The sequence below is a fragment of the Pseudopipra pipra genome, chromosome 5 (assembly GCF_036250125.1).
Source record: "Pseudopipra pipra isolate bDixPip1 chromosome 5, bDixPip1.hap1, whole genome shotgun sequence".
NCBI lineage: Eukaryota > Metazoa > Chordata > Aves > Passeriformes > Pipridae > Pseudopipra > Pseudopipra pipra.
In genome coordinates, this window is record NC_087553.1 from 23,837,981 (window position 1) to 23,862,855 (window position 24,875).

A 24,875-nucleotide genomic window follows, 5' to 3' on the forward strand; every position below is an offset into this window, starting at 1 on the left:
CACCCATTCCCATTATGAATGGTATTTAATTCTCCTTTACACACGGTTTGCCAATAAAAGGCTCCATTAATAATTTACAAGCAATAAAGAGTACAGCTCCTATAAAACGAGGGTTTGTTGCAATCTTAGTGTCACTCCAGCTGCAGTGAGGCATAGGCATATAAGCCACGCTCCCTGTGCCCTGGGGCCAGAGGTGAGGTAGACAGGGGAAGAAGGAAGGCAGAGCACACAGTGCCACAGGGCAGGGGAGATGGTGGCGATGGGAGAAGGACTTCAAATGTGTGTGAGAGATGCTCCTACACAGCCTGATCCCACACTTTTCCCCTGCGTTCCCTATCTGTCAATCTGATCACGTACCAGAGACAAGGGCAGCCCAAGGTAATGGGGAGCAGCCCAGGAAAGTGGCTTCCACCGTGATGGCAGAAGACATCTCTCCAATAAAATACAGAAGGCTCAGATGGGGGAGGCAGTACATGTTACTTCCCAGTTCTTGGTGGCCCTCAAGGGACCAGAAAGGCTACCCTTGGGGGCCTTTGCTGCCAGCATCCCCTTGAGGGGGAAGAACATGCTACCTGGAGGGGCTCAGGGAGGCAGGGACCTCCGAGAACAGTTCTTAGGGACAGTAGCTGGCAGTACCCGCTCTGCTACCCCTAGCTCAGTCGTTGCCCTCCTCAATCCACAGTGGGCGGGTTTGCTCCTGAAAGATGCATCCACGAACAACCTTAGGCAGCTCCTCAGCATGGGTCCAGGCATGGGGCTCCACACGGGCCCAGGAGCATGGCAGAGTGTGGAGAGCCTGCTCCACACCACGGCACACCTTCAGCACCTCAGAGTCCCGCTGGCCCGCCTTCTCCAGCAAGCTCCTGGGGAAAACACAGGGACAAATGTTACCCTTGGCACAGAGAAATGGGGTGACAAAACCACCCAGGAACTCCCTCACATGTACAAAAAGCCAGTTTTCCTGCCTTTACTCCCCTCATAGCAGCCAACCCCAACACACATATCAAACGCTCTCACCTGATCCTTGTTCTCCCTCTGAACAGAGCCAAGCCTCTGGACATCTCTCATCCCGTGATACCCTTCATCCATGCCACTCTGTCTTTTCTTACCTGAGTCCTCTAACATTCTTCTCAGTGACCTCGACATGGATAACGATGGGGTATATTTCACTTTTAATTAGATCCCTCACACCCTCAACTCCCAGCTGTAGCAGGCAGTGTTTATTCTGGAAGGGAAATTGAATAGATTTACTGATTTAAATGGAGAAAAAATAACCCCAGCCCCTGACAGTTACATTAAATCAAACCCCATACTGTGTAATATCATTGCTTTTCCAATACTAATTCCATTAAAAGTGAGATTTATGGACACTATCAAGTGGGAAGGGGAGAATTAAAGAGCAGGGTCGCCCATTCCATCACTGCCAACCCGATCCAACAGCCCACTGGACCCCTCTCTCAGCCACAGCCCATCTTCACATCCCCTTTGTCATTGCTGTCACCCACAGCCCCACACTTCTCTGTCTGCCCTGAGCAGAGCTATTGCCACTTTGGTGAAGATGAGGAATGTGAGAGCAGGCAGGTCATTTCTGCATATGGCATGTCCCACCACCTCCCCCACGAATCCTCATTTGCCATTTATTTTATCTGAGCTCATCAGAGACTCAGGGAAGGAAATGTCCATATCTGCTGCTCCACAACTCCACAGCACCTGGATCTAAAACACTCTCCAAATTACACAGCCCCCAAGCAAGCAGCTCCTTCTCTATCACCACACAACTCTCCCTCCTCCCCCGTTCTCCTCTTCTCCAATCTGAATGAGGTGACCCATTCTAGCTCTCTCTCTGCAGACGAAAAGCTCAGCACCTTCTCCATCGCCTCCCGGATCATGCGGATTTGCCAGCTCTCCCTTGGGTCCTGCGGGGCAATTCTAGACACAGAGTACTCCTGAGCATGGGTAGCGCTGGGATCTCCTCCTGCCAGCTTCTCTGCGAGCCAAGAGGAGATATGAAAAGGGAGACGTCAGTCCCTTCTCCCTCTTGCAATACTTTCTACCTCTGATCCTGCACGTTTGCTGCTGAGCAGGTGCTTACTGAGTCCAGTGTTTATGGATTCTGGAGAGCAAGTCTAATTATACAACATTATGTGCTGGCATGGATCTCCTGCAGCTTTCTGGTATGGAACAAACAAGATATCACAGCTGAAGACACCTTTCATGGCAACAGTAGCACCTTGTGTTGCACCACAGCAGCCTAAGCTGGCTCACGGACATTATCCACCCTCCTCCCCACTGCTCCACCATCCCAACCCTCCCAACAATGTATGGCAGAAAAATAACCACTCTCTTTTGCCAGTTAGTTTTTCTGCAGGGTTTGAGAGCTACATGGCCTCATAGATGGCTCCAGTGAGTAGCACGGCTGTGGGGAGGTAAGAGGAGTGTGCATCCGGGCATGGAGAGTGGGAGGAAGATGGGGAGCAAGTTGAACCTCCTTTTGCTGGTGGCAGCCTGAGCCACCTCCCCTGCTCAGAGACAGAGGGAGAGCACCCAGCAGCCGAGCCATCTCAGGTGATGCTGAGACAGAGAACTGCAGGCAGAGCTGGCAGTACAGCAAGCTGCAGTGTGGTCAAAGCAATGACTGCCAGATGCAGTAACTCACAACAGAAGCTGACACAATGCACACCTGGCTTGGGAGCCAGAGGCTCTGCAGCCCAGTGTGGCTGAAGCAGGTGCTGGGCTTTACCTGCTGACCATGCTGCTCTAGGCAGCTGCTCACACTGCCACAGAAACACAAGCAGGGAATATAATAAGGCTTCTAGCAGCTGCTCATTCCTAAGATAGAAATAAAGTAATATATTTAGGCGAAGGCATGTTAGGAACTGGGTACAGAGCACGTTTCAGTATCCCAAGGCCCAGGCTGGCTGGGCATCCTCTGCTACCTCTGGCTGGTGGCACAAGGTACTTCCTAGGTAGACATGGATCCTGCAAAGCCCTGTTTCCTTTGCAGGCAGCAGGCTCCTGTGGAAGATCAGCTGGCTGAGGAGTTCTTCAAAGGAAAACAGAGGCAGCAAAGAAAAGAGATATGGCTTGGGTCTCATAGATTACTTTCCTTCCTATGAAGCAGGCAAAACTGGCAGGGGAGGATGGTTTTTGCCCTCAGTGTAAATTCCCATCTGCAGTAAAGGCATCCAAGTGGGTCCCCATGCAATGTGAGGGGGACCCTGCAGAGGGCTCAGCAGCACAGGATACTTGGCCAACTCACTCAGCTAAGAAGCCCAGTAGCCAAAATTTTCAGAGCCATGCTTTTTCAGCAAACCAGAGATTTTTCAGTACCTTCATAATCACCCCTCCAAAAAATATACTGACCCATTTTTCAGTCCTGCAGTTGGCAAAAGAAGAACTCTAAACACTGGGAAAGGAGAGCAATGAAGAAGTGAGGAGCAAGAAGGAAAGAGGGAGTTGTCATCTTTAGGCAACATCTTAGCTTCCCACTGTATGGCTAAGAAGTGGCAGGAGATAAAAAGGGAAAGTAGCCTTTGGAGGTAGGAGACTCTCGTTCTTTACCTCATTCAGCCACAGGCTACTAAAACAGCCCTGGATGTGCCAACCACTCATTTGTGCCTACCTGCTGGGCACACATGGAAGTCCAGGCGAGAGGTGGGCAAGTCCAGCAGGTTCCTGATGAGCCGTGGTACAATGCAGTTTGGTGACAGCACCACAGGACGGGGTGCCTTGACCACCACAGGGCGCACCAGGCTGTAAGGCTTCAGGTTCATGTCTGGGTCTGGCAGACAGGAGCGAAGAAGAGAAAGCCAAAGGTGAGAACGAGCCTACAGATCATCCCATTCTTCCTGTGCCACCCCCTCATCTTGAATTATGTAAGTACCTACCAACCACCTCACATGCCAGGAAAGATCCTACCCCAGTTACAACATTTGCTCATGGGCAGATACCCTAGATGTGGACCCCCTGCCCATTTCCTGGGACTCCCTTGAGTTACACACCAGTTTATTCTCCATAAAAAGTTATATGACCCCAAGAATGACAGCAGCAATGGAAAGCCCCAGAAAACCAGGGGAAAGGGGCAGAGACTTTAATATGCACAAACTTCTCAAAATTCCATTACCAGAGTTATAAGAGGGATCCTGGGCAGAAAGACTGAGGCATCTCAGATGCCAGTGTCCCTTCAGTGCCCACAGGGCACAGCTGCGTCTCCAAGAATGACAGGGCAGGTGCAGGGCTAACAGCTCACCTGAGCAGGGGTCCAGCCACAGCTGCTGAGGGGGCTGTTCTGGGCTCCTCTGCGGTTTGGATTTCACCAAGCGCAGTTGGTCCAAGGCCCGTTTCTTTAGCTGAGGAGAAAGTGAAGAGAATAAGGCTGAGAACATTGACCTTTTCACACACACACACACAGAACTGGCTGCAGAACACCCTCCGGCAAAAAGGATGGAGCACTCTTACAAAAAGTATGGGCTTGGATCTGCTGCCCATTGGGTTCAGCCTGAGATGTGGGGAAGTGCTAGAAAAGCAGCCACAGAACAGTAACACTGCCTGGGCTATAAGCCCCTGCTTTGCCTTCTAACCCATCTGCCACCTCTGTATGGGTTGCTTTACCATAAGAGTGGGGCAGATTGCATGCTGAGGTGGTGGGATGGCTATGAGCACACACATGGCTCTCATCACCTGCTTCTTTGGCTTACGTTATTTCTGTGGCCTCTCTGCTGCCCAGGCATCTGGCCCTTCTCCTGGATCTTCAAAAGCTGGTGAGCCCTGAAAAGACAGAGAGCTTGCACTCAAGCAACTTCAAAGGCCCCAGGGACCATAGCCTGCTGTGATCTTCTTCACCAGCCCTATAGACCTGCTGAAGCATAAGCATTATCACTCAACCTCCCGGTCTCTCAAGGGCTCCAAACACTACCGCACTGGTCCCCATGCAAGGCTTGGGCATCCCACACCATTGAGAGGCCAGTCTGCACTCCTCATGACTGCTAGGGGATGTTCACCACAGGTAAATGGAGCAGGTACCCCCTGCCTTCCTCCTCACCCTAGTTACCTGCTGTAGTTGGGCACTGTCCCCTTGTCCAGGTCCCGCATGGTCAAGGGATCAACGCGCGAGCAGTACCACTCCAGACGGCCTTTGTGCATGGTGTCCGTGACGTGGAGGATCTCCCGACACTTCACACACAGTGCATACGGGTCTGATGGCTCCAGGAGGGACAGGTTGGTGCGTACGTAGAATGAGTCTCCAGAAAATTTCTTCCCTTCTTCCAGGGCTTCTCGCAGAGGCTGGTATCCTGGAGCACAAAACAGATGGTGACACAGGAGACAACCATCATCAGTAAGATAGGCCAGTCCCCAGCACAGTTGTGACACTACGGCTTGGGGTGGGGGGGTGCAGAGGAGGCAAACAGACAGAAGGTCTGTACCTCCATCCCGTAACTCAGAGAATGCACAAGTCACACCAGACAGGGAAAGCTACTGGAGCTATGGCCAACCCGTGTCAGACATGGTGGCCTAGGACCAAACAGGAGAGGAGAGAGATTTATCTCCAGGGCTGGGTGGAGGGTCTAGAAGGAGAGGCAGAGAGCTCAGGCTCAAAGGAGACCCATCTGCTAGCACCTTACCTTCCAGGTCCAGCTGAAAGATGAGACTAGAGGGCTCATCCCAGTGCAGCAGGCTCAGGTAGGCAACCTCTCGTGTGCAGTTCTCCAGGGAAAGCACCTCTTCCTTCAGCGATGGCACCCTCAGCTAGCAAGGACCCAATGCTGTTAATCATAAGGTCTGGAAGAGCAGGCTCCCCCCAAGCTTCCTCACCCATCAGGGTTACACAAGAAATGTTACAGAGTGAGACCGGTCTGGGAAAAGCTATACCTGAGGGCAAGGCATTCTCAGTCTGCCTCTGGCTCTCTCTTCTGCCTCTGAAATACCTGCTGTCGGCCACTACCCAGTCTGGATGCTGGACTGCCATGAATGGAAATGCGTGTGCATGAATGCGTGTGGGAGCAGGAGCACTGGTTTGTTTTCAGTTACAGGTGGGATATTAATTCAAGCAGTGTAGCTATATTTCAAGTAGTGTCATTCTTAGCAAAACAAATGCCCTTCCTTCCCTCCAGGAGTTTTTTTCAGAGCAATTATTCTCTGTAGCTCAGGAGGGTCACAAAGGTCTGAGAGATCGTGCTCTGAAATTGATTGCTTTGCAATGGGCATGTGCAGGATGCGAACTGCTCTGAAAACCTAAAAGGTGAAAGACAACTCCAGGGACATACACATCTTAATCGTGTGACTCCTTTTTGTTTCTCCCCACCCACAGCTCAAGGAAGTGTTTCAGAAGGTCTCAGCATTTTTATATGCACAGGTACACTCAAGTGCCATGAGACCTGGATGGGTGTTTGTGCTGTATAAAGCTCTAGGCAGGGAACAGTCCTGGGAAACAAGAGAAATGGAGGTGGACTTAAAGTTGGGTAGAGGTCAGCTTGCACTGGGGATCACTTCACACCCCTCGCAAACCCGCGAAGTGAGCCCTTCCCAGACTCACCTCAATAAGCCGGCACCCTTCCCTGAGTCCTGCATCCTTGACCCGTGAGCCTGGCTTGACCCACTGGACATAAATCCCTGTCCTGTTGCCTCCAAGGATGGAGATGTCTGATCCGAGCCTCTTCTCCTGGGGTGAAAGGTTGCTGGGGTGACCCACACTAGTGAGCTGTACCACCAGTGACCTGGCAAGGAGAAATGCCAAGTCTGGCAACTGAAGTTTACTGCCTTTTCTAAGAACCAGTCCCCCATGCCTTGTGTCCAGCTACAGGGTATTTACTGCAGTGCAGAGCTCGTGATTCACAGTGTACCCATCTCCAGGGCACACAGAGCTTACAGACCCACACAGCCCTTTCCAACCCACCAGCCCCAACACTGAAGCCAAGTTGGGCCCCCATGGTCCTTTCCCTACCTAGACATATGCATGTCCAGCCCAGGGCAACATCCCCACACCCCTGCCATAACAAATGGGACAGTACAAGAAATTGAAGTCCTGCTAGGAAGCAAGGACTGTAGGGTCTTCATTTCTCTCCTCTCTCACTAGTGAGAAAGAGCCTGCAAGGGGAGAGGCAGAAAGGAAGGGTCTCCCAGGCATGGTCTCCTGACACCACAAAATGCCCCCTCAAGCAGCTGGCAACAGAGTGCCTAGGTTAGAGAGCAGCAGTCACCTCCTGGTGACCTCCTTGTGGCTGGGAAGCGTGGACAAGCAGATCTCAGACTTCACCCTGGTGTAGGTGCTGCTGGAAGAAGAGGAGGAGGCCCCAAGCAAGTTGCTAGCAAAACCGCTGCCTAGGAAAGAGCAAAAGGGAGAGAGGGAGCACATCACCTCTCCTAACATTGCAGGGAGCTAATGTTCTCAGGGTGGCAAGGATCTGTCACCATCTCCTGGTTGTTTTCTAGCATCGAACTGGAAAATCGAGGCTGCAGAGAGGCTTTGAACAGTCACTCTCATGGAAAGGACTTTCCAACAAGCAAATCTTCATTCCCTTTGTCAGCATTTTGGTCAGAAGGCAGCAGCAGCCTGGGCCACCTGGATGTGCCCAGAGATCAGCCACCAGTGCCCACCACAGGACCTGCCAGCATCAGGAGCTTCACTCCAGAAGATTTACAACCCATCACCCAGGCAGTAGCAGACAAAGGGAATATCCAATAACAACCCAGGGCAAGGGCATTTCCCTCTCCTGTGACCTACTCCCCCAAATCCACACCATCAACATAGTTCTCGATGAATAAAACAGAGCTGATACGCAGAGCTACCCACTCTGCGAGGAAAAGCCAGCTTTTCCAGCTGCTGTGCCTGACAAGGCATGGGGGGATGTGTGGGTCCATAGCACCCTGCTACAACTGCAGAGCCCTCACACTGAGCTGCACAAAGGTGTGAGGGAGGGTCAGTTGTCCAACCTCTCTCCCCACAGCTACCACTTCTTTTTAGCTAACCCCTCTGTGGAAAGCCCCCACCCTGGTACCTGTTCCATCTTCGATGCTGCTAAATGAGCCACAGGACAAGCTACAAAGGAAACACAAAATGGATCTGTAAGGCCACAGCTTTTCCAAAGTCTGTTTGCATTCTGTTCTCAATCCCACCTCCACAGGCTCCCTCGCCACCTACAGGCACCCCCCCAGCCAGCACACAGCTCCCAGTCAGCCTTCCCACTCTCAGTTCCCACTCCAGGTTCTCTCCTAACCGTGCCAGGCAGCTCTCCCTGGCCCCCATAAACCCCACAGAGGACACCCAGACTCAAGTAGCTCCCAGCAATCACCTTTTGTAGGGCATGCACCTATCTTCCCGCTGCCGACGGAGGATGGAGCCAACGCAAGGAGGGAAGGGGAAGGTGGAAAGGCGGTTGATATCCTTCTCACTCTCAGGAGTCACGTCCTTGGGCAGAGTGAAAGAGAGATGCTTGCTAACATCAACCCAGCACCAACTCTCCCCTCCCATCAGGCCAGGTTGCAAACAGCTCCTTGGATACTGCATCCATCTTTAGGGATAACCTACATCCTTCCAAACTCCCAGGGGCACCTTGATTTCCCAAGCAGATAGCTCAGATAGAGATCCATGGCTCTGCATCCCCATCTTTTTGCAATGTACAAGCTGTGGGAGCAGTAGCAGATGAAGAGAATATCCAATCTTGCCCTTATATTTCGCTTCTAGCCACTGAGCACCTAGAGGTGTGAGTAACCTGTGGGACTGCCCATTTGTGGGTGCTCTAGGATGATAGTTCAAGGAGTCAAAGGAAAGAACCCGACTCTCTTAAAAACAATGTGATGCTGCTACAGGATTCAAAAGAGCTTGGATTTCTCCCCAAGCATGCATAGATTAAACAGTATTTTGGGGAGGATAATATATTACATAAGGCTGTTGAGTTCTAGCATGTCATACAGGACAAAGAGAGTTTTCCTTCCCCCTCTTCCCCACTCGGTTGAGCGCTGTACACTTTGCAGCATAGGCCAGTTTGTCAGAGACTGAGAGAGCAAAGCTTTGCAACCTAGATCTGTTCACGCCTTACACACTATCCCACGCCCAGCCTTCCACCAAGTCACAGCCCCATGATGAACCCACTCCAAATGCCTCTCCTGAGCAGCGTGGGTCTCCACTGCCTTCATGCTGAGAGTCAGCCTCTCACAGCCAAGTACTCACCATGCTCTGAACAGCTGAATCCCCTGGGAATGGGGTAACAGAAGTCCCCAGAGCATCCATGAGTCCAGTCGTAGTGTTGTCTATGAGACTCCAGGTGCTGCTGAGGTTGGAGCAGAGGGAGTAGGAAGAGCTGCACATCTGGGAGAGAAGGGACTCCATCATCCCATTATATCCCCCAGAAATGAATTCTGACCCCTCTGCCTTCTCTCTTCCCTCTTCTTTCTAGCCACTCTCACCTTGCCCAGGATGCGGCTGCCTTGGCACCGCTGCAGCTGTGCCTCCAGCGTACTGTTGAGCCCTTCTGCCTGGCTTAGCTTGCTTAGGAGTTCATCCCGCTCCTCCTCCAGGGCCCGCACACGTTTGCGGTACTGGTCCTTCTCAATCAGGCTCTGGGAATATTGCAGCTGTACCCCATCACGGCTCTGGATTGCCTGCAAGGAGCTAGAGTGAGAAAAGGCAGAGAACTCCCACCCTGGCATGGATGGACAAGATTCACTGGAGAAGGAAAGGGTATCCAGAGCAGAGACAAATGCCCTGCTGGGAGGTGGAAAGCAATTTACCTGGTCCCGCTCTTTTTCGATCTCCTCCAGCTGCAGGAGCACTGTGTTCATACGATGCTTGTAGAGATCACAGTCCTTCTGCAACGTCCGGTATTTCAGCTGCAGATCTTCCACCTCCTGTAGGTACTGGTAACAGCAAGCAGCAAGCATTAGCTCTCCTGAAAGTGACTGCTGTGGCTTCACAGCCCCCTCCCTTCCCTCTCTTCCAGGTCTTGTTAGGTGTTCAAGGACGGGGAATGGTGATGGGGGCAGTGATGGATGCTCTACCTTATCCCTCAGCTCTTCAGCCCACTGCAGCTCATTCTGCAGGGAGTTGAGTTTCTGACAGAGATCCTGCCGGTCATCTTGGGCTTCCTTCCAGTCATGCTCCAGGATATCCAGCAGGATCTGCTCAGAGCCTGGCACTGGACCCTCACCGGGTGTCTAGAAGGTGAGAAGGCACTGTCACTGCACCACAAGCACCAAGGGAGTACCAGACCAGGGCAACGACTGGCAGATTGGCACAACTGCCATCATCACTCCTGCATTGATGTACTGTGCATTCCAAGGCACTAAGTCACACCTGTGAGCACATCCAAGAGTTACAGGGCTGGAAACAAGGACCCATCACTACCCAGACCCGGAAGCAATGGCAGCCACCACAGCCAAGCAATATGCTCAGAGGACAGGACAAGCCAGTCCAAAATAATGATTTCCCCCTCTTTCCAGTGCCTATGTAACCAGCACAGGGGGTGGCCCAGGAAAGGAGATGACCTGGAGCCTGCCCTGCCAGGTACCTGCAACATGCCCTGCAGCTCCTGCAGCGATGCCGTGAGGCGCTGGTTCTCAGCCCACAGCTCAGACACAGTGTCGGGGTGGCCCTGCTCCTCCGCCTCCCGCTGGGGCAGCGCGGATGCCTGTTTCCGCAGCAGGCTGCACTCCTCCTCTAGGCTGGAGACTTTGCATTTCAGCTGGTCCACCTGTAAGCCAGGGAAGAAACACGGTCTGACACACACAGCCCTGCACCTCTGCCTTAGCGGGAGAGTGCAGCAGAGAGGGCGCTGGGCAGAAAACAGGCCTAGAGGTGAGTAAAGCAAAGGCTGGGCAACCATGTGAAGGAGTATCCTACCGCTGGGCCAGGGTTAGCAGCACAGCTGCACAAGAAAGCTTTTCCCTCAGGGAAAGGAGAACAACGTACTTGCATGAGCACATACAGTTTCAGGATCCTCTCGGTACAACAACTCTCTCGCTACCCTGGGGCATCCCCAGTGACCTTGGACATGGTAGTCTATGTGTGGACATGGGACCTCTGACACGCTGCCAGGGCCTGCAGTTGTGAGTGTCTCAAAGGCTCCTAGAGCAGCTGAGAAACAAATTCACAGCAGAAAAATCCACTGGAGGCTATTCAGTGTGGGGAGGCCACCTCTGGCCTGGGAAGTGTTTGAGGCTCAAGCTGCCAGAGGCTGCAGGGTACCACAGGGGCATTCTCACACCCTGGCCTGCTTTCACACTCCTCCATCAACATGTCACTGGGGACAGTGGAGGTCAGTTACTGTTAGGAGAAAGAGAGGTCCTCACAGACCTATAACTGATTAGACTGATCAAAGAACAGGAGTTTTACATCTAAGTAAGGCTTTGAGAGGAAATGGGGCAAAGCCACCAAGAAGCACTGCCAAAATTGCCAAGGAGGGATTCAGGAACTGAATTACTTCTGTAAATCTGCATAAAAGATCTAGAATGACTTTTGGGAACCAGTCATTTCTGAACCCCAGGGTCAGGAGGGGAGGGCAGGCTGCGACCCTGCTTCCAGGGGGATTTCTTCAGCCCAAGTTACCTACAAGTGATTCACCTCCCTTCTCCACAGAGGCCCCGGAGAGCTAGCATTGGCAGGAATACCAGATAAAAGGTAAGGGAGGATCCCAACACTGGCAGAACAGAACGAATGAAAGGCAATCACAAGGCTGTGTGAGAGGTCCAGGCCCAGACTGGTAGGGGGAATGCCAGGAGGCAGCAGAGCACTGAAAAACGTCAGCTATTAATAGGTTCAGGGTAGGGCTGTCCTTGCCCAGGCAGGAAATGGGCGAATGTTTGCTGGAGGTGAGAGCTTGGCAGCTGGAGTGCAGTGTCACGAATTCCTTCAGCTATGCAGGGCATGAGTCTTACAAACGTCATGAGAGAGATGAGGAGGCGGTGGGGAGCGGCTGGGGGGATGGAGTCTGGGCCAAAAGGCTCCTAAGATCAGCAAGGTGGGCTGGGCAGCTCCAGACAGCACACAGGCACCCAGCACAGCTGCCTGCACAGCCACCATCCTCACTAGAGAGGAAAATGCAAGCCCTTTCCCAGGGAAAAGGTAAATACAAGCACACAGCTTGACAGAATCAGCTGCCTGCCTGTGCCACCTGGAGAGAGCAGGCAGCACAGGGCAACAAGTGCAGGCAGGAACAGACAGGGCATCTTGTGGTACCAGTGCCAGGCTGAAAGCTGAGAGATGCCAGGGAAGGCATCACCCCTATTTCTGGCTCCTCTAGGTAACATATCTCCAGCTGTGGCAGGAGCTGGTGATGTATCTCCAGCTGCCCCAGGGCAGTGGTGAGCCTCCTGCCCTGTGCCCATGACTCGGCCTCTCTGCAGGGCACATTCCCATCAAAAGCAGGGGCACGAGCCCCAACACACGTCCCTCCTGCCATCAGCTCCTTCACACTCACGAGCCACCACGTGGGGACATCCGTGTGCATCCTTCTCAGCCGCCAGACCCCCACCACCTCCCACTGCCAACCCTTGCATTCCCCAGGATCATACCACCAGCTGCAGGTCCCTGCTTCGCAGCACGGCCATGTTCTTCTCCTCGCAGAGCTGAGCATAGCGCATGGCCATCATGTAGTTCTCATCCTTCAGCCTCAGCAGCTCCACACTGTTGGAGTCCCACTCTTCTCTAAGCCGCTGGCAACGCTCCTGCACCTTGAGAAGCTCCTTCAGCTGCTGCTCCAGCCGGGTCTGCTCTTGCTCCAAAGCCTGGTTCTTCACCTGGAGCTGGTGTTCCTTCAGCAGGTGCTCTTTCCGTTGAGCCCTCACCTTCTTCACCTCCATCATCAGGAACTGAGTTAGTCCCTCAGGGCCTTCTTCATCTGGGGGGAGACAAAGGAGGATCTGTTCCTGGTTGCTGAAACAGGGGTAACCCCAAAAAACAGATTTGCCCAACACTCTGTCTTCCACCAAGAGGTGCCAAGCTCTCCTGTCAGTTTGCAGCCATTGTTGTCCCAGGCTTACAGCACCACAGTCCATCACACCTGTATATGTGGCCCCCTTCCTGACAGTTGCAGAGCACAGAGCTGTCAGGGCTCCTCACACACCAGTAGCATGAACCTGGTTTTTATACAGGCACATGCACGTGCACCTGCACAGATTTCTGGCCCTCCCCATGCAAGCAGCAACTGAAGGGAGAACAGAAGACCAGCTCCTACCCAGGATCATAGAGCAGCGCTGGGCTGGTTCCCTCCCCGTTAGCCGTGTGTAGTGCTCTGGGTAGTAGAACTCCAAGGATTCCAGGAAGGCTTCATAGCCTCGCTTTCCACGGCGCCGAAGGATGTCCATCAGGTAACCTGGAAAAAGGGAAGGAGTTAGGATGAATTCTGTGCAAAACAGAAAGAAAACAGCATAGCCTAGCTTCATGATATGAAAGTAGCATCTCTACCAGATCTACTTCCATCCACAAAAATGGGAATGGCTAGAGGAGAGAATGGGGTGAGAGCACTGCCCTCATCTGTGTGCATGCAGGGGGAGGCCCACAGAGGATGAGAGGGAGGTCTGGGTGCAGAGCATCTCAGAGAACAACAAAGCTGAAGTAGCAGAGCAGTGGGAGGGAGCAGAAAGCCACCACCACATGCTGGGTAGCCTTCACTGTCCATCAAAAACAGGTTGCTCCCCACAAACCAGGCCACACTAAGTGCAAGTTTGTGTCTTCCCCCACCTGTCTGGTTGCTCTTGCAAGGGAATCGGCAGGAGTTCAGCACCTCCTCCTCATCCTGCTCATCTATCACACGGCACTGGCGCAGGTATGGGGTGAGCTTCGCTGGGTTCAGGGAGCGGGTCAGCTGGTGTCGTGCACTCTCGATCTTCTCCCAGATGGAGTCTTCTTCTTCCTCCTGCTCTGAGAGGCTGCAGGCTTTGAGAGGGGCATTCTCCACGGCTGGAAGGATAAAAGGAAAGGATAAAATGACAAGAAATGATGGAGGAGCACAGAAGGTGTGAGTAGGCATGGGAAAATGTGTGTCAAGGTATGATTCTGCAAATGATTTGTTAGTCTTGCAAATGGGACTCAGATACATTGGAAGACATTTTACATACAAATCGGTTCAGCAGGATCTCGAGTGTCCACCTCTGGCCTTAGATATGCAGAGGGCAAGTGGTGCCTTAAGGGAGGAAGTCTACTGCAGGAAGTCCAGGGAAGATGACATCTTCATCCCTGAAGCATTTTTAAATTCCCCCCAACCATCACACATCATCCCTTTTTCCCCATCCCTGAGAATGGGAAACTCTCAGGACCAAGAGTTTTCACAGCCTGGGACGTGCTTTCTCATAGTGGGGCTGGAAAGGCTTGGGAATGAATCCCTCAGGATTCATTTGCCCTGTGTATGCCCCAAGCATCAGTGACCAAACTGAAGTTCTCAGGGACACCATTCTAAAGAGCAGCTTGGCTACAAGTATTGGAATCAAGGGGGAATCACATAAGCATGTCTTTCACATATCTTCCACACAGCAGTATGGAGTCCTGAAAATACATAGCAACAAGGCAACCACTCTGCCAACCAAACAAAACAAGAGGGACCCTCAAGTCAATGGGCTGAAACCCCTTAGAGCCGTGATGAACCTGCTCCATTAAATTCTACAAGCTGAGATGGAGCAGGTATGTGCAAGGAGCTCTCTCCCCAGCTGTGGATCAACTCAACCAGTATTATCTATTTTCACTTGAGAAATAAAATCTGCTCCACAGGCTGGCACAAATCCTTTTAGCTGTCAAGGCAAAGCACAGCAAAGATCTGCTGAGACTTAGAAGCCATCACTCCTCCAAAGCACGCACAGTCACCTGCCACTCTGGTGCTGGCATCAAATCCAGCTTTCATACCCTAGGCACACAAACATCGCCGGGGCGGTGTAGAGGTTCGTGTTGCATGGGGGAAGGAAATGTCTCAATCTTTGTCCTTTTCTTTGGCTTTCGGGGTTGTGATTTTTTCTCTTCTTGTGGTGAGAATATCATGTTATTTCAGGCAGACAAGTAGCACAGCAAGGAGGATGGCTGAGAGAACTGTGCAGAAGTTAATCCTCCAAATACAAACAAAGGAGGCTTGGGGTCTGGTGGATGAAGAACATCAGGAAAAGAGAACTGTTGATTACACAAAAAATACTCAAGTGTCTCATTTCCAGCATCTAAGAGCTTAAGAGCCTAAATACAGATACAGTTCTGGATTGTCCAAGGTTGAATAAAAACAGTGTTTCTTGTAGAAACTCAACTCTCATTTGAGACAGGGTCGCTTGCCACACGGACACAAGTACGCAGGAGGAGGACGCAACGGCAGGACGCAACACAGATTGTCAAAACAGTTGCGCTGTTTTGAACTCCGCTCCTTGGCTACAGATTTATCACTATCAAAGTGTTTCTCCAAGAAACTGGAAGCAGCGACCAGCTTCCCGGCAGGCAGGCTCGGCAGACAGGGAGAGGCGGGAGGGTGGCGGGGGTGGGGGCGGGCAGAAGGTTCTAGGAGCCAGTACCCCCCTCGCTCCCGGGATACCCCCTTCCCGCCCGGAGTACTCCTCTCCCGCGGCGGGGCGGGCAGAGGGACGCAGCGCTTCCCTTTCGCCACTCCGAAGGCGCTGTTCGAGAAATGCCGAGCCGGAGGCCATTCCTGAGGAGGTGCCCGAGGAAGAGGAAAAGTGGCGCAAACATCCCTCCGACCACCCCCAGCCCGAGCCCACGCGAAACCCACGCCCTGGGGCGATGCCGATGGGAGCGACAGCCGCCGGCTCCGCGGGAGAGGGGGCACAGTGGGGTTCCGCCGCCCCCGGGACCCCGCTCCCGGGCGGAGGCTCGCCCCTTACCTGCCATTCCCGCCGTCGGGAGGGCTGCCTCCCGCTCCGCTCCTCGCTCCGCTCCGCGCCGCCGTCTCGCCGCCCGGCAGGTGTGTCTGAAGCGCTCTCCCCACCCCGCCGCACTTTCCCACCCTCTTTCCCTCCCTCCCTCCCTGCCACCCTCCCTCTTCCAGCCAGCTGGGAGGGAACAGGCAAACCCCAGGGCTATGGACAGCCTACCTCTGCCCACCGGGGGTCGCGGGGGCACTCACCGGCGGGGCGGGGGCGGATCCCCGTCGGCCACTCCCGGTTTCTGAGAGCCTCCGGCCGCTCCTCACCTGGGCGAGCCGGGGAAGGGTTCTTCTCTGCGTGTGTCCCGTCCTTCTGACCCCCCTTGGTCCCCAGCCCCGGGATGGAGCTGCTCCCCGGAAGGATGTGGCTCACTAGCCACTTCTCTTCCGAAACTCACCCGGCCTCACCTCCCGACAGACGGGCGGGGGAAGTGGGGGGTAACCGGCTTGGCCGGGGCTGTGCCCGGGCAGGATGGCTGGCTCTCTGGGCAACGTGCAGCCCCCGTCCTAGCTCTTCCTGCAGAGAAGAGGTTTGTAAGGAGGGGCTTTTTTTTGCTTAAAGGGATCCAGAAATTGCAGTCAGGTCACCCCAGGTGTAGGGCTGGCTCTGGATGGAGGGGGGATCCAAGCAAGGGGAAAAACTGAGGGTGCTGGAAAGAAGCCTGATCCAGGGCAAGAAAAGGTCCCACAGGCTAGATTTTGGTTCCAGTCCTCAGCTGTGTCCGTGGGTGGAACTGGGCGTGGAGGCACCCCGGGGCAGCGTGTCGGAGATGTACTCCAGGGCATGCAGGGGCTTGTAACCCCCAGCCTGACCCAGCACTGAGTTTCCCGGGGGTGGGATGCAGGAAAGCCTTCCTCTGGCCCGAGTGGACTTGTGTGTCCACACAGCATCCCAAAGAGTTTGCACAGAGTAACCTCCAAATCTGCCATGTACTCAGTTGCTCATATCTGTGCATACCAATGGGACAGACAGCTCTGGAGAGATGAAATTGGACACCATGGGCCAGTCCTAACATCATATGCCTCCCCCTTTGAGGCTAAGGTGTTTTTAATTTTCTCTAGCAAGCCTATCTCACTCTTATTTTATCACTCTCAGCTGTGTCAGACCTCAGTGGCCAGGGCAGATAGTGCAGGCTCTATGGAAGAAATTCCCAATGCAATATCAAGCTCATTAGAAGTAGGAATTCCCCAATTTCACCCAGCCTTTGGGTCAGCCCACAGGGTAGCCCAGAGTACTGCTGAGCCCTATATTGGTCCTGCCCCTGCCAACACACTCCTGAAAGGGAGGTGCCCTCAGGACCCCAACAGTGCAGCTTCTAGACCCCACCTTGGCATGAAAATCTTTCCTCCTTCAGATAAGTGAAGAAATGAAAGTTAGGGGAGTCTGGAACAATCTCGAGGTATGAACTGGACTCCCTTCCCTAAAGGATTCCTGCTGCACCCAAGTTGAACCTCTTCATTTGTTTCTCCTCCAGGGCCAGTGGCAGATTCATCCCCTCTGGTCCCCACAGGCCTCCTGCACCAGCTTCAGTAAGGTGATTTGAGGGAAGAGAGGCTTTAGCAAGACCCTTTCCCGGTGCTGCTAAGTTCTTTCTAAGATCAAGCAAAACCACCACCTGAGAACTGAGAGTGTACCTGTGCAATGCCACGAAGCACATGGCCTTTTTGTTGCAAAATACACAAAGGTGTTGAACAAACACCGGGCACACGCACGCACGTGGGGCTCTCAGCAAACTGCTCTTGAATGGCATCCATCCCAACAGGCACTGGTTGACACCCTGAGCACATGAATTTTCTGTTGACTCACCCCCCCTGCAAGGGGTCCCAACAGCCCCTTCCCCTCCCTTGTAAGCCCAGCACTGCACAGCTTGTGCCCAAAGAGCACATGCTAACTCAGGACCACTAGCAGCAGTGCACAGCTCCTCTCTCCAGCCCTTACCTCCAACCAGAAGCAGCCAGCTGAGAGATCAAAAGCAAGTACAAGCAAGGCTGCCTGTTGGGAATCTGCTCTGACTCAGGCCATGTCGATTTTTGCCTGCTAGTTATTCTCTCACAAACAACTCCGGTCTCTCTCCCTCTCTAGTGAAAAGATTTCCTGAATTATGTGGTGATAGAAGATAAGATCTTCCCAATCCTAATAAAAGTCCCAAAGCAAGAGTTGGTTTCTCTCATTCACGCAGAGAGAGACAAACTCAAGGCTAATGACAAAGAAATCCTCTTCCTCCACCCACCCTGACCCCACAGGCAATGGCTGCCATGCTTTGTGACTCAGAGCACTCAGACATCAGACACAGCAGGTCCCATGTCAAGAACTGCTGAAGAAATATCTTCACCCTAGCTTGCCCACAGAAGGGTCTCAGATCTCCAAGACCAGGAAAAAATAAATAATTCAATAATTGAATGGTACCTCAATAAGGACAGGTCCTTAGACTGACTAAATTACTAATTCCTTTATTTTCTTAGAAGCTCCACTAGCTGTTCTCCGTCATGGATAGTCTCTGAGGTACCCTAGGAGCCAGCAGACCACCCCTAAAGGCTGTGTTGGGTAGGTGATCCCAACAGATCAGGCAGACAGTTCCTGAGAGGAAGAATATGTTCCATGCCTGTTTTTTGGCCAGGGTGTGGAGGCACAGAGATGCAAAGCTCACTCTTTTTAGGGAAGCTGCAGTCGTACAAGACAAACCCAGTTTGGAGATACACAGTCCCATCAGACTGTAGGTGCTCACAGCCAGGTATCACAGTTCCAAAATAGCTTTACCAGTAGCAGTCATTTTTGTGCTGGCACACTTGAGTTCATACTAGGAATGTCATTGGTGTGTTTGGGTGTGTTTTTTGTTGTTGAGTTGTTGATTGGGTTTGTTGCTTTTTTTCAAGTCCTATCCAAAATAGTCACACTGGTAAAACTTTCCAAGCCACATCAGCTCACACAGGAAACCTACGACAAGCTAGCAAATGGTGAACCCCATGTCCTTTCCACCACCAGAGGAAGGGCTTAGCACGCATGACCCACAGAGTGTGACAGGCTTTTGGGTTTTCTGCAGGACCTTGCGGTGTGGGGCTGACCGATGGCACTAAGGGATCAGTGGGATCCCTCCAAGGTGAGTGAGCCAGTTCTGCTCAGAGCAGAGCTGAGTATGCCACAGTACTGCATTGTTTGCCCCCTCCTGGAAACAGCTTTAGGAAGGGCGGGGAAGGAATTCAGTAAATTCCTGATTGTGTGGCTAAAATGCCGTCAGCATAAAGGTCAAGCTGCAGCTACAGATGCTGAACTTAGATGCTTTGTAAAGTCTTACCCTGGGTTTTGGGAAGCACAGTATCTTTACTGTGATACTGCCTACCCACACAGTGTCCATAACGTGAGTTACGCAGAACATCTTCAGCTATGTATTCCTTGCTTGGTCTTTTTTTTTTCCTAATCAAAATATGCCGTTCTTCTTGCAGCCTGGTGATTTGCAAAGACTTACAGCTTCCAATGAATTGTTAGGGGGAAGGTTTGCTAAAGTCTCCAGGGTGGTTTCCCAAGTCAGCTGGAGGAAGCAAGTTTGAAATAATCCCCCTAATAATAACTTCCACCCTGCAATAGCTGTCCCAACATGATCTGGTGTAGTGAAAAAACTCTCTACAGTTTCTGTTCCTGTGTGGAACAAAAACAAATGCCAAAAATGCAAAAGAACTCGTGAAACAGAATTATCGACTCCAGCCTAATCTAATCGGCTCATACGCTGCTTCACACCAGATTAGTTAATGCACATGGAAAAAAAACCTTTTCCTAATGACACTCATCAAACTCAATGTTTATATTAACAACCTTTGCAAGGACTTTGACTGTCTTCTCCTCAACACTTTTCATAGCAGACTTAAGACTGCTGTGGCATACTGAGAGTGGTTTATTCCCTTCACAGTGGTGACTGCAGAAGGGAGGAGAAATGAGGTCCCCCCTCAAAAAAAATTAGTGGCATTTATAGCAGGAAGGAAATGCATGTATCTGTGTGTGGAGATAGCAAAACAAGCAAATATTTCCTTCAGCATTCCTCCCCCTCACCACGGGAACACACCCATTGCCTGGAGCTACAGGAGGCAAAAGCATGTGGGATCTTTTTGGTAAGGTATTGGCAACACATCTCTGTCTTCATTAGGGCATCAGAGGTGTGCAGGGTGGCAAGGAAGACCTGAATTAGAGCAGAATGATGGGATTAGAGTCATTGGGATGAGCTTTCTCACTCCAAAGCTGCCCACCTAGCCCTGGCAAAGGGGTTCCAACTCAGCAGGGCTGAGCCTGGAAGTCTCGTGCTTGGCTGCCACCTCGGCAGCTGTTGCCTTATTCTTAAAGCATTATCCCTACTGGATTGGTCCCAGCTTTTTTTTCCCTCTGTCTTCAGAATATGGGCCAGCTGGGAGTCCATCTCACTGCTCATTGTGAATCCAATCTGGTTGGCTGCTTCTGCATCACACTTCACAAGAGGACCACTAAAGTCTGCCCTCCACTGCGTAAGAAGGGTCTAAACACACAGAGGTTACAGTGAATACAGGGGAACAGTGGCTGCTCTCTCCAGATATGACCCACACTGTTTAGAAACCAGGAGTGAATTCAGCTCTTCAACAAAGGACCCGCCTTTGTTTTCTACTGGTGTATGTTCAAGCAGAATTTGTTTCTCAGGGAGGGGAACCACATGGACTGAGGATGTACACACAAAGATGGGTAAATCACACCTGCTTTGGGAAGAAAACAAATTACTGTCCAAGAGGCAAAGTGATGGGGGTTGGAGCCTAGAGAAGCAATAAACCCAGCGGCATTTCAACTGCAGCAGGCAGCAGCTCACCAAACCCGCCCCTTTTTCCTTAGTGCCTCCTTGCACGCCAAGGCTGCAGCCACCAGAGGTCAATGTGATCACACCAACCTCACCCAACTGTTGGGTGCTGCACAGAGCCCCCTTTGAAACTGGGACGTCAAACAGAAATATGAAGTAAGAAGTGTTTTCCACCTTTTAGGACAAAATTTTGGGGCAGATTTGCATTAATTACAGCATGACCTCATCACTATCCAGGAAAAAAGGTCTTGAGAATAAAGATCCTGCAAACACTCAGAATTGAGACTCTGTTACTGCCACCAAGGGATTAGCTGCTGAGCTGGGAGCCCTGCTCAGCCTAGTTCAAAAATATTCTGGTCTCTCATGCAGCTTCAACAGGAGGAAAGGAAGAAGCATAGATAGAAAACACCACTTCCATCTTCCCTTCCTCCTCTCTGTGATAATCAAAGTCCTGTATGGCTCCTCTCCTGGGCTGGTACATAAGCATGCCCCAGGGTGTTTGGCTGCCAGATTTCCCTGAGTCACTGTCAGGCTGAGACTGGCCAGATGCTGATGGAGAAGAGGCAGGAGGGGTCATACCATCCCACAACACTCGTTAGACTAAACCTGTGCCATACCAAGGAAAGGGACAGGATTCATGTGTCAGGGAAGGAAGCTGCTGCTCTTTCAGACTTACCAGCAAATTTGCTCCATAAACAACAGATAACATAAATGAAGTCCCAAAAAACTCCCTTCTGCTACAATAGTTGAAGCTTTGAGGGCGCGGGTTGGTGGTGCATGGGAGAAGACATGTTGGCTTTCCAGTCTGCAGTACATCAAAGCTCCAGCAGCCACTGTCAGAGAGCAGATCCTGGTTCACCTGTGAACCTGGTCTTGTAGTTCATGGTTTGGGAAACTAGCCCAAGCTTGGTGGTTTTCTAGTTCCAGGAATACCTGACTGTCCTTGGAGGGCAATGCAGTGGCAAGAGAGGGAGGCATGCTCAGAATTCTCTGGGGTTTCAGTAAGTCAGGACTACACCAGAACCTTTTCCCCTTGACTGGAGAGCAAACCTGTCCAGGACACGGACAGAGAAAAGAACTGAATTCATGCTAACAGGACAAAGCCTCTCTGGAGAGGGCAAAGAACAGCCAAGTGCCACCAGCACTTGTAACACTGCTCCAGGGCCATAGGGTGGCACCACCGCACCATCCAACCCCGTGGGGAAGGAGGTGGTTGGGCAAAGCCCAAACGCTCTGGGTCAGCGTGGCCTTAAACTGAAGCCCTTGCAAAGGGAAGGATGTGAGGAGCCAAGGGCTGTGCCTGTTCCTGCCACGCAAACCTGCCAGGGCTCCTTACTCATGACTGCTGAGGCCTTTCCCAAGCCTTTTCATGGAATAGCTTCAAACTGACAGAGGGCAGATTTAGATTAGGGGAGAAATTCTTTGCTGTGAGGGTGGTGAGACACTGGAACAGCTTGCTCAGAGAAGCAGTAGATGCCCCATCCTTGGAAGTGTTGGATGGGGCTCTGACCAACCTGGTCTAGTGGAAGATGTCCCTGCCTATGGCGGGGGGTTGGAATTGGGTGAACTTTAAGGTCCCTTCCGACCCAAACCATTCTGTGATTCTATGATTCTGTGACCTACACTGGGCCCAGCTATTCTTATCCTACAGCTGACTGGAGATTGCTGCTGCACTGAGCCAGGCCTGGGCTTACCTCTGGGACAGCAAAGAGGCTATAACTCCCCTCTGCTCCTCTAAGTGTTGTCTAATGGTGTGTCCTCCAGGACGTCTGTCAGAGGTGGCACAGAGCACCCCTCAACCCATGCTTAGTGTGGGCCAAGGACTACAAACCAAAGCTGAGACACAACAAGTTTGGTACAGATATGACCTAAGCCAGAGCAGTTAGGTGCCAGAGGTGTAGACAAGAGCACAGCATCTTGGATCTCATTTCCTCTTCCACATACCACCATGGCCACACCAAATGCCCTGCAGGATGTGACCCTAGATAATGTGGGAGGTCTTGCAGCTCTTCTGTCTGCTGCATGGGATCTGTGCTGGAGCCATTGTGGCTGAACAGGCTGCGATTTGTAACCCTCCCCTAGGCACCCCTCCATGCCTGGCACTCCCAGAGCTCCCCATTCCTCTGTCCCAAAGCTAAAATACCCAGCTACCTCCTCGTCTTGGCCCGAGTGGCTCTTTGCCCTTCAGACCATCCCAGAGACCAACATCAGCAAAAGTCAGAGAAAACCACAGGAGGATCAAAGCCTGGGGTGTAACAGGAGCTGTCCCTCACTTCCCAGGAAGCTAACTGCAGCCTCCCCTCTACACCAGAGGTTTTCAATGCCCACGAATGTAACCCTAGCCCTCCCTGGAGCTGGATGCCTGTTTCCCCTGGGAAGAAGTCACACCCTGCCCCATAGATGCAATCCCTGGGCTAAGAGCCACAGACAGTTGCTTGCTGGAGCTCGCCCAAGAGCAATGAGCTTTCCAAGTCCTTTCCCTTTCTTGGGGGTCTGATAGTCACATAAACAGGAAGAGCCTGGCCCTCTCCCTCCGCCTTCCACAGCTCTGCCTCCCTCCCCTCCTCTCTGGCAGACGCCACATGATGCAAGCCCCAGCGTTGGGCTGCTTGGCCTCCACGGGAGGAGCTGCCAGCTGGCCCCTGACCTCCAGGCTCCGCATTTCCTGTGGCAGCCAGGGAGGGAGACGAGGCCCCTTCTTCCAGACGCTGGGGCTGGGCGTAAAGGGGCCTCTGTGGGCCGGCCTGTGGGGGAAAAGGAAAGGTCATGGTGGTCCTTTGACAGCAGCAACCCGAGGTCGGAGGAGGCAAAGATCTCTGCTGCCCTGGTAGAGCTGGGAGCATTGCTGGGACAGAAACCTCCACCCTAAATGACAGGGTGAGGGCCAGGCTTATTTTTAAAAGCTTTGTGGCCTTTCTTCCTAAAACCAAAGGCAGCCACACCAGGTCTGGGCTGCTGCCCAGGACGGACCAGAGCCGGTGCCTGCAGGAGAAGTGTGCAGCTGCAGAGCCCAGTGCTGCTAAACCCAGCCACAGGAATACGTGCCCATCCTAAAATGAAAAAGCTGGACTGCTGCCTAGGAGAGTGTTACCCCTTTCCACCAGGTCCATCTAGGGAGGACTGAGCTGAGACAGGCATCCCCTGCCCCTCCACACATCTCCCATGGGTCATTACGGGGAACAGGACTGAGATCTGTGGAGGGAAGGAGAAAGAATAACAGAGCCTTGCTGAAGGCATTCAATTTGAGAGGTAGGTCCCTGTTTCTGGGGTCCCCATCCATGCTTGGGCTCTGTGCCAGCCCTGGCTTTTAAAGACCCAGGAAGCTGGCCAGATGTGATGCCCACTCTTCACAACCTGGCAGGAGGTGCCAGATGCCTGGGGAGAGCAGGGAGGGGGGATGGCATCCCAGATGGAAACCTCTGGTATGCCTCTGTGCTGATCTCCACTCTGCCCTGGAATGCGCCCGCCAGCAGCATGTGGGAAAGTGGAGTCAGCAGAGACCTTGGATGTGTCAGCTCCCCGGCTGAGTAAACAAGAGGAGCCCTGGCAAGCATTCAGCCCAAGTATCCAAGACCTTGAAAAAAGGGGGTTGGAAACAGGGAAGTTCTTCTGTCCCCTCCTTGCTCACCCCTTGCAAAATATGTCCTAACCTCTCCCCTACCTCAGGTGCTAACACCACCTCCTCTCACCCCTAGCAAGCCTGGAAAAGTGTGGGGACAGACTTTCCCTTCGGCATTTCCAGCACCATGCTGTCAGATCTGACATCCAGGAGAGACACTGACACAAAAGGAGGGTCTAGAGAAGAAAGAGGTGGGATACAAGAATTTATCACCCCCCACCATGCACACATATCCATGCCCCTTGGCTATCTCCCAGACAGCAGGGAGCACAGGGCATGGAGAGAGCTTCCACCAGCAGTACTGGCACTGCCTCGGGGAGCACAGTGACAGCCAGGACAGAGGCACAATACAGCTCCCAGATAAATACCTCCCTGACCCCAGCTGGGGACATTCCCATTGGGGGATGCAAGCTCCAACCGCACTCCAGATTTCATAGGCTCAAGGAGAGGCTGCAGAACAGTGCATTTCCCAGTGCTGGTTGGAGACATGCTCCCACCGCTCTCTGAGTTGCCAGTATTGCCTCCCTTGTCTCCTCCATAAAGTGCATCCACCAGAGTCAGCCTCTCATTCCCTCTCCAACTAGGCACAGGAACGTGGTTTTGAGTCTG

General features: G+C 52.5%; 1 protein-coding gene and 1 long non-coding RNA gene across 2 annotated transcripts; one reads left to right on the forward strand and one right to left on the reverse strand.

Moving 5' to 3' along the window:
- Positions 1 to 6: 6 nt before the first annotated feature.
- CARD10 (caspase recruitment domain family member 10) lies at positions 7 to 15,897 on the reverse strand. Its single transcript, XM_064655031.1, has 21 exons — positions 15,799 to 15,897; positions 13,673 to 13,891; positions 13,167 to 13,304; positions 12,505 to 12,830; positions 10,503 to 10,685; positions 9,994 to 10,149; positions 9,727 to 9,852; positions 9,403 to 9,597; positions 9,167 to 9,304; positions 8,289 to 8,404; positions 7,995 to 8,035; positions 7,197 to 7,317; positions 6,533 to 6,713; positions 5,622 to 5,745; positions 5,051 to 5,291; positions 4,698 to 4,767; positions 4,250 to 4,349; positions 3,623 to 3,781; positions 1,866 to 1,987; positions 1,110 to 1,225; positions 7 to 863 (listed from the first exon to the last, which is right to left on the reverse strand). Exons 1-21 carry the CDS (start codon positions 15,803 to 15,805, stop codon positions 656 to 658), a joined length of 3,087 nt encoding a protein of 1,028 aa, XP_064511101.1. The 5' UTR covers positions 15,806 to 15,897; the 3' UTR covers positions 7 to 655.
- LOC135414350 (uncharacterized) lies at positions 15,439 to 20,926 on the forward strand. Its single transcript, XR_010430676.1, has 2 exons — positions 15,439 to 15,878; positions 20,219 to 20,926. It is a non-coding gene; the product is annotated as an uncharacterized LOC135414350 (long non-coding RNA).
- The last annotated feature ends 3,949 nt before the right edge of the window (positions 20,927 to 24,875 follow it).

What these genes read in the sequence shown, in the direction of transcription:
- CARD10 (XM_064655031.1), bottom strand. An exon ending in AAGGGTGCCGGCTTATTGAG is followed by an intron (nt 5,746 to 6,532) that starts GTGAGTCTGGGA and finishes GGTCCTTGCTAG; the next exon opens with CTGAGGGTGCCATCGCTGAA. An exon ending in AAGAATGTTAGAGGACTCAG is followed by an intron (nt 864 to 1,109) that starts GTAAGAAAAGAC and finishes TGTTTTCCCCAG; the next exon opens with GAGCTTGCTGGAGAAGGCGG.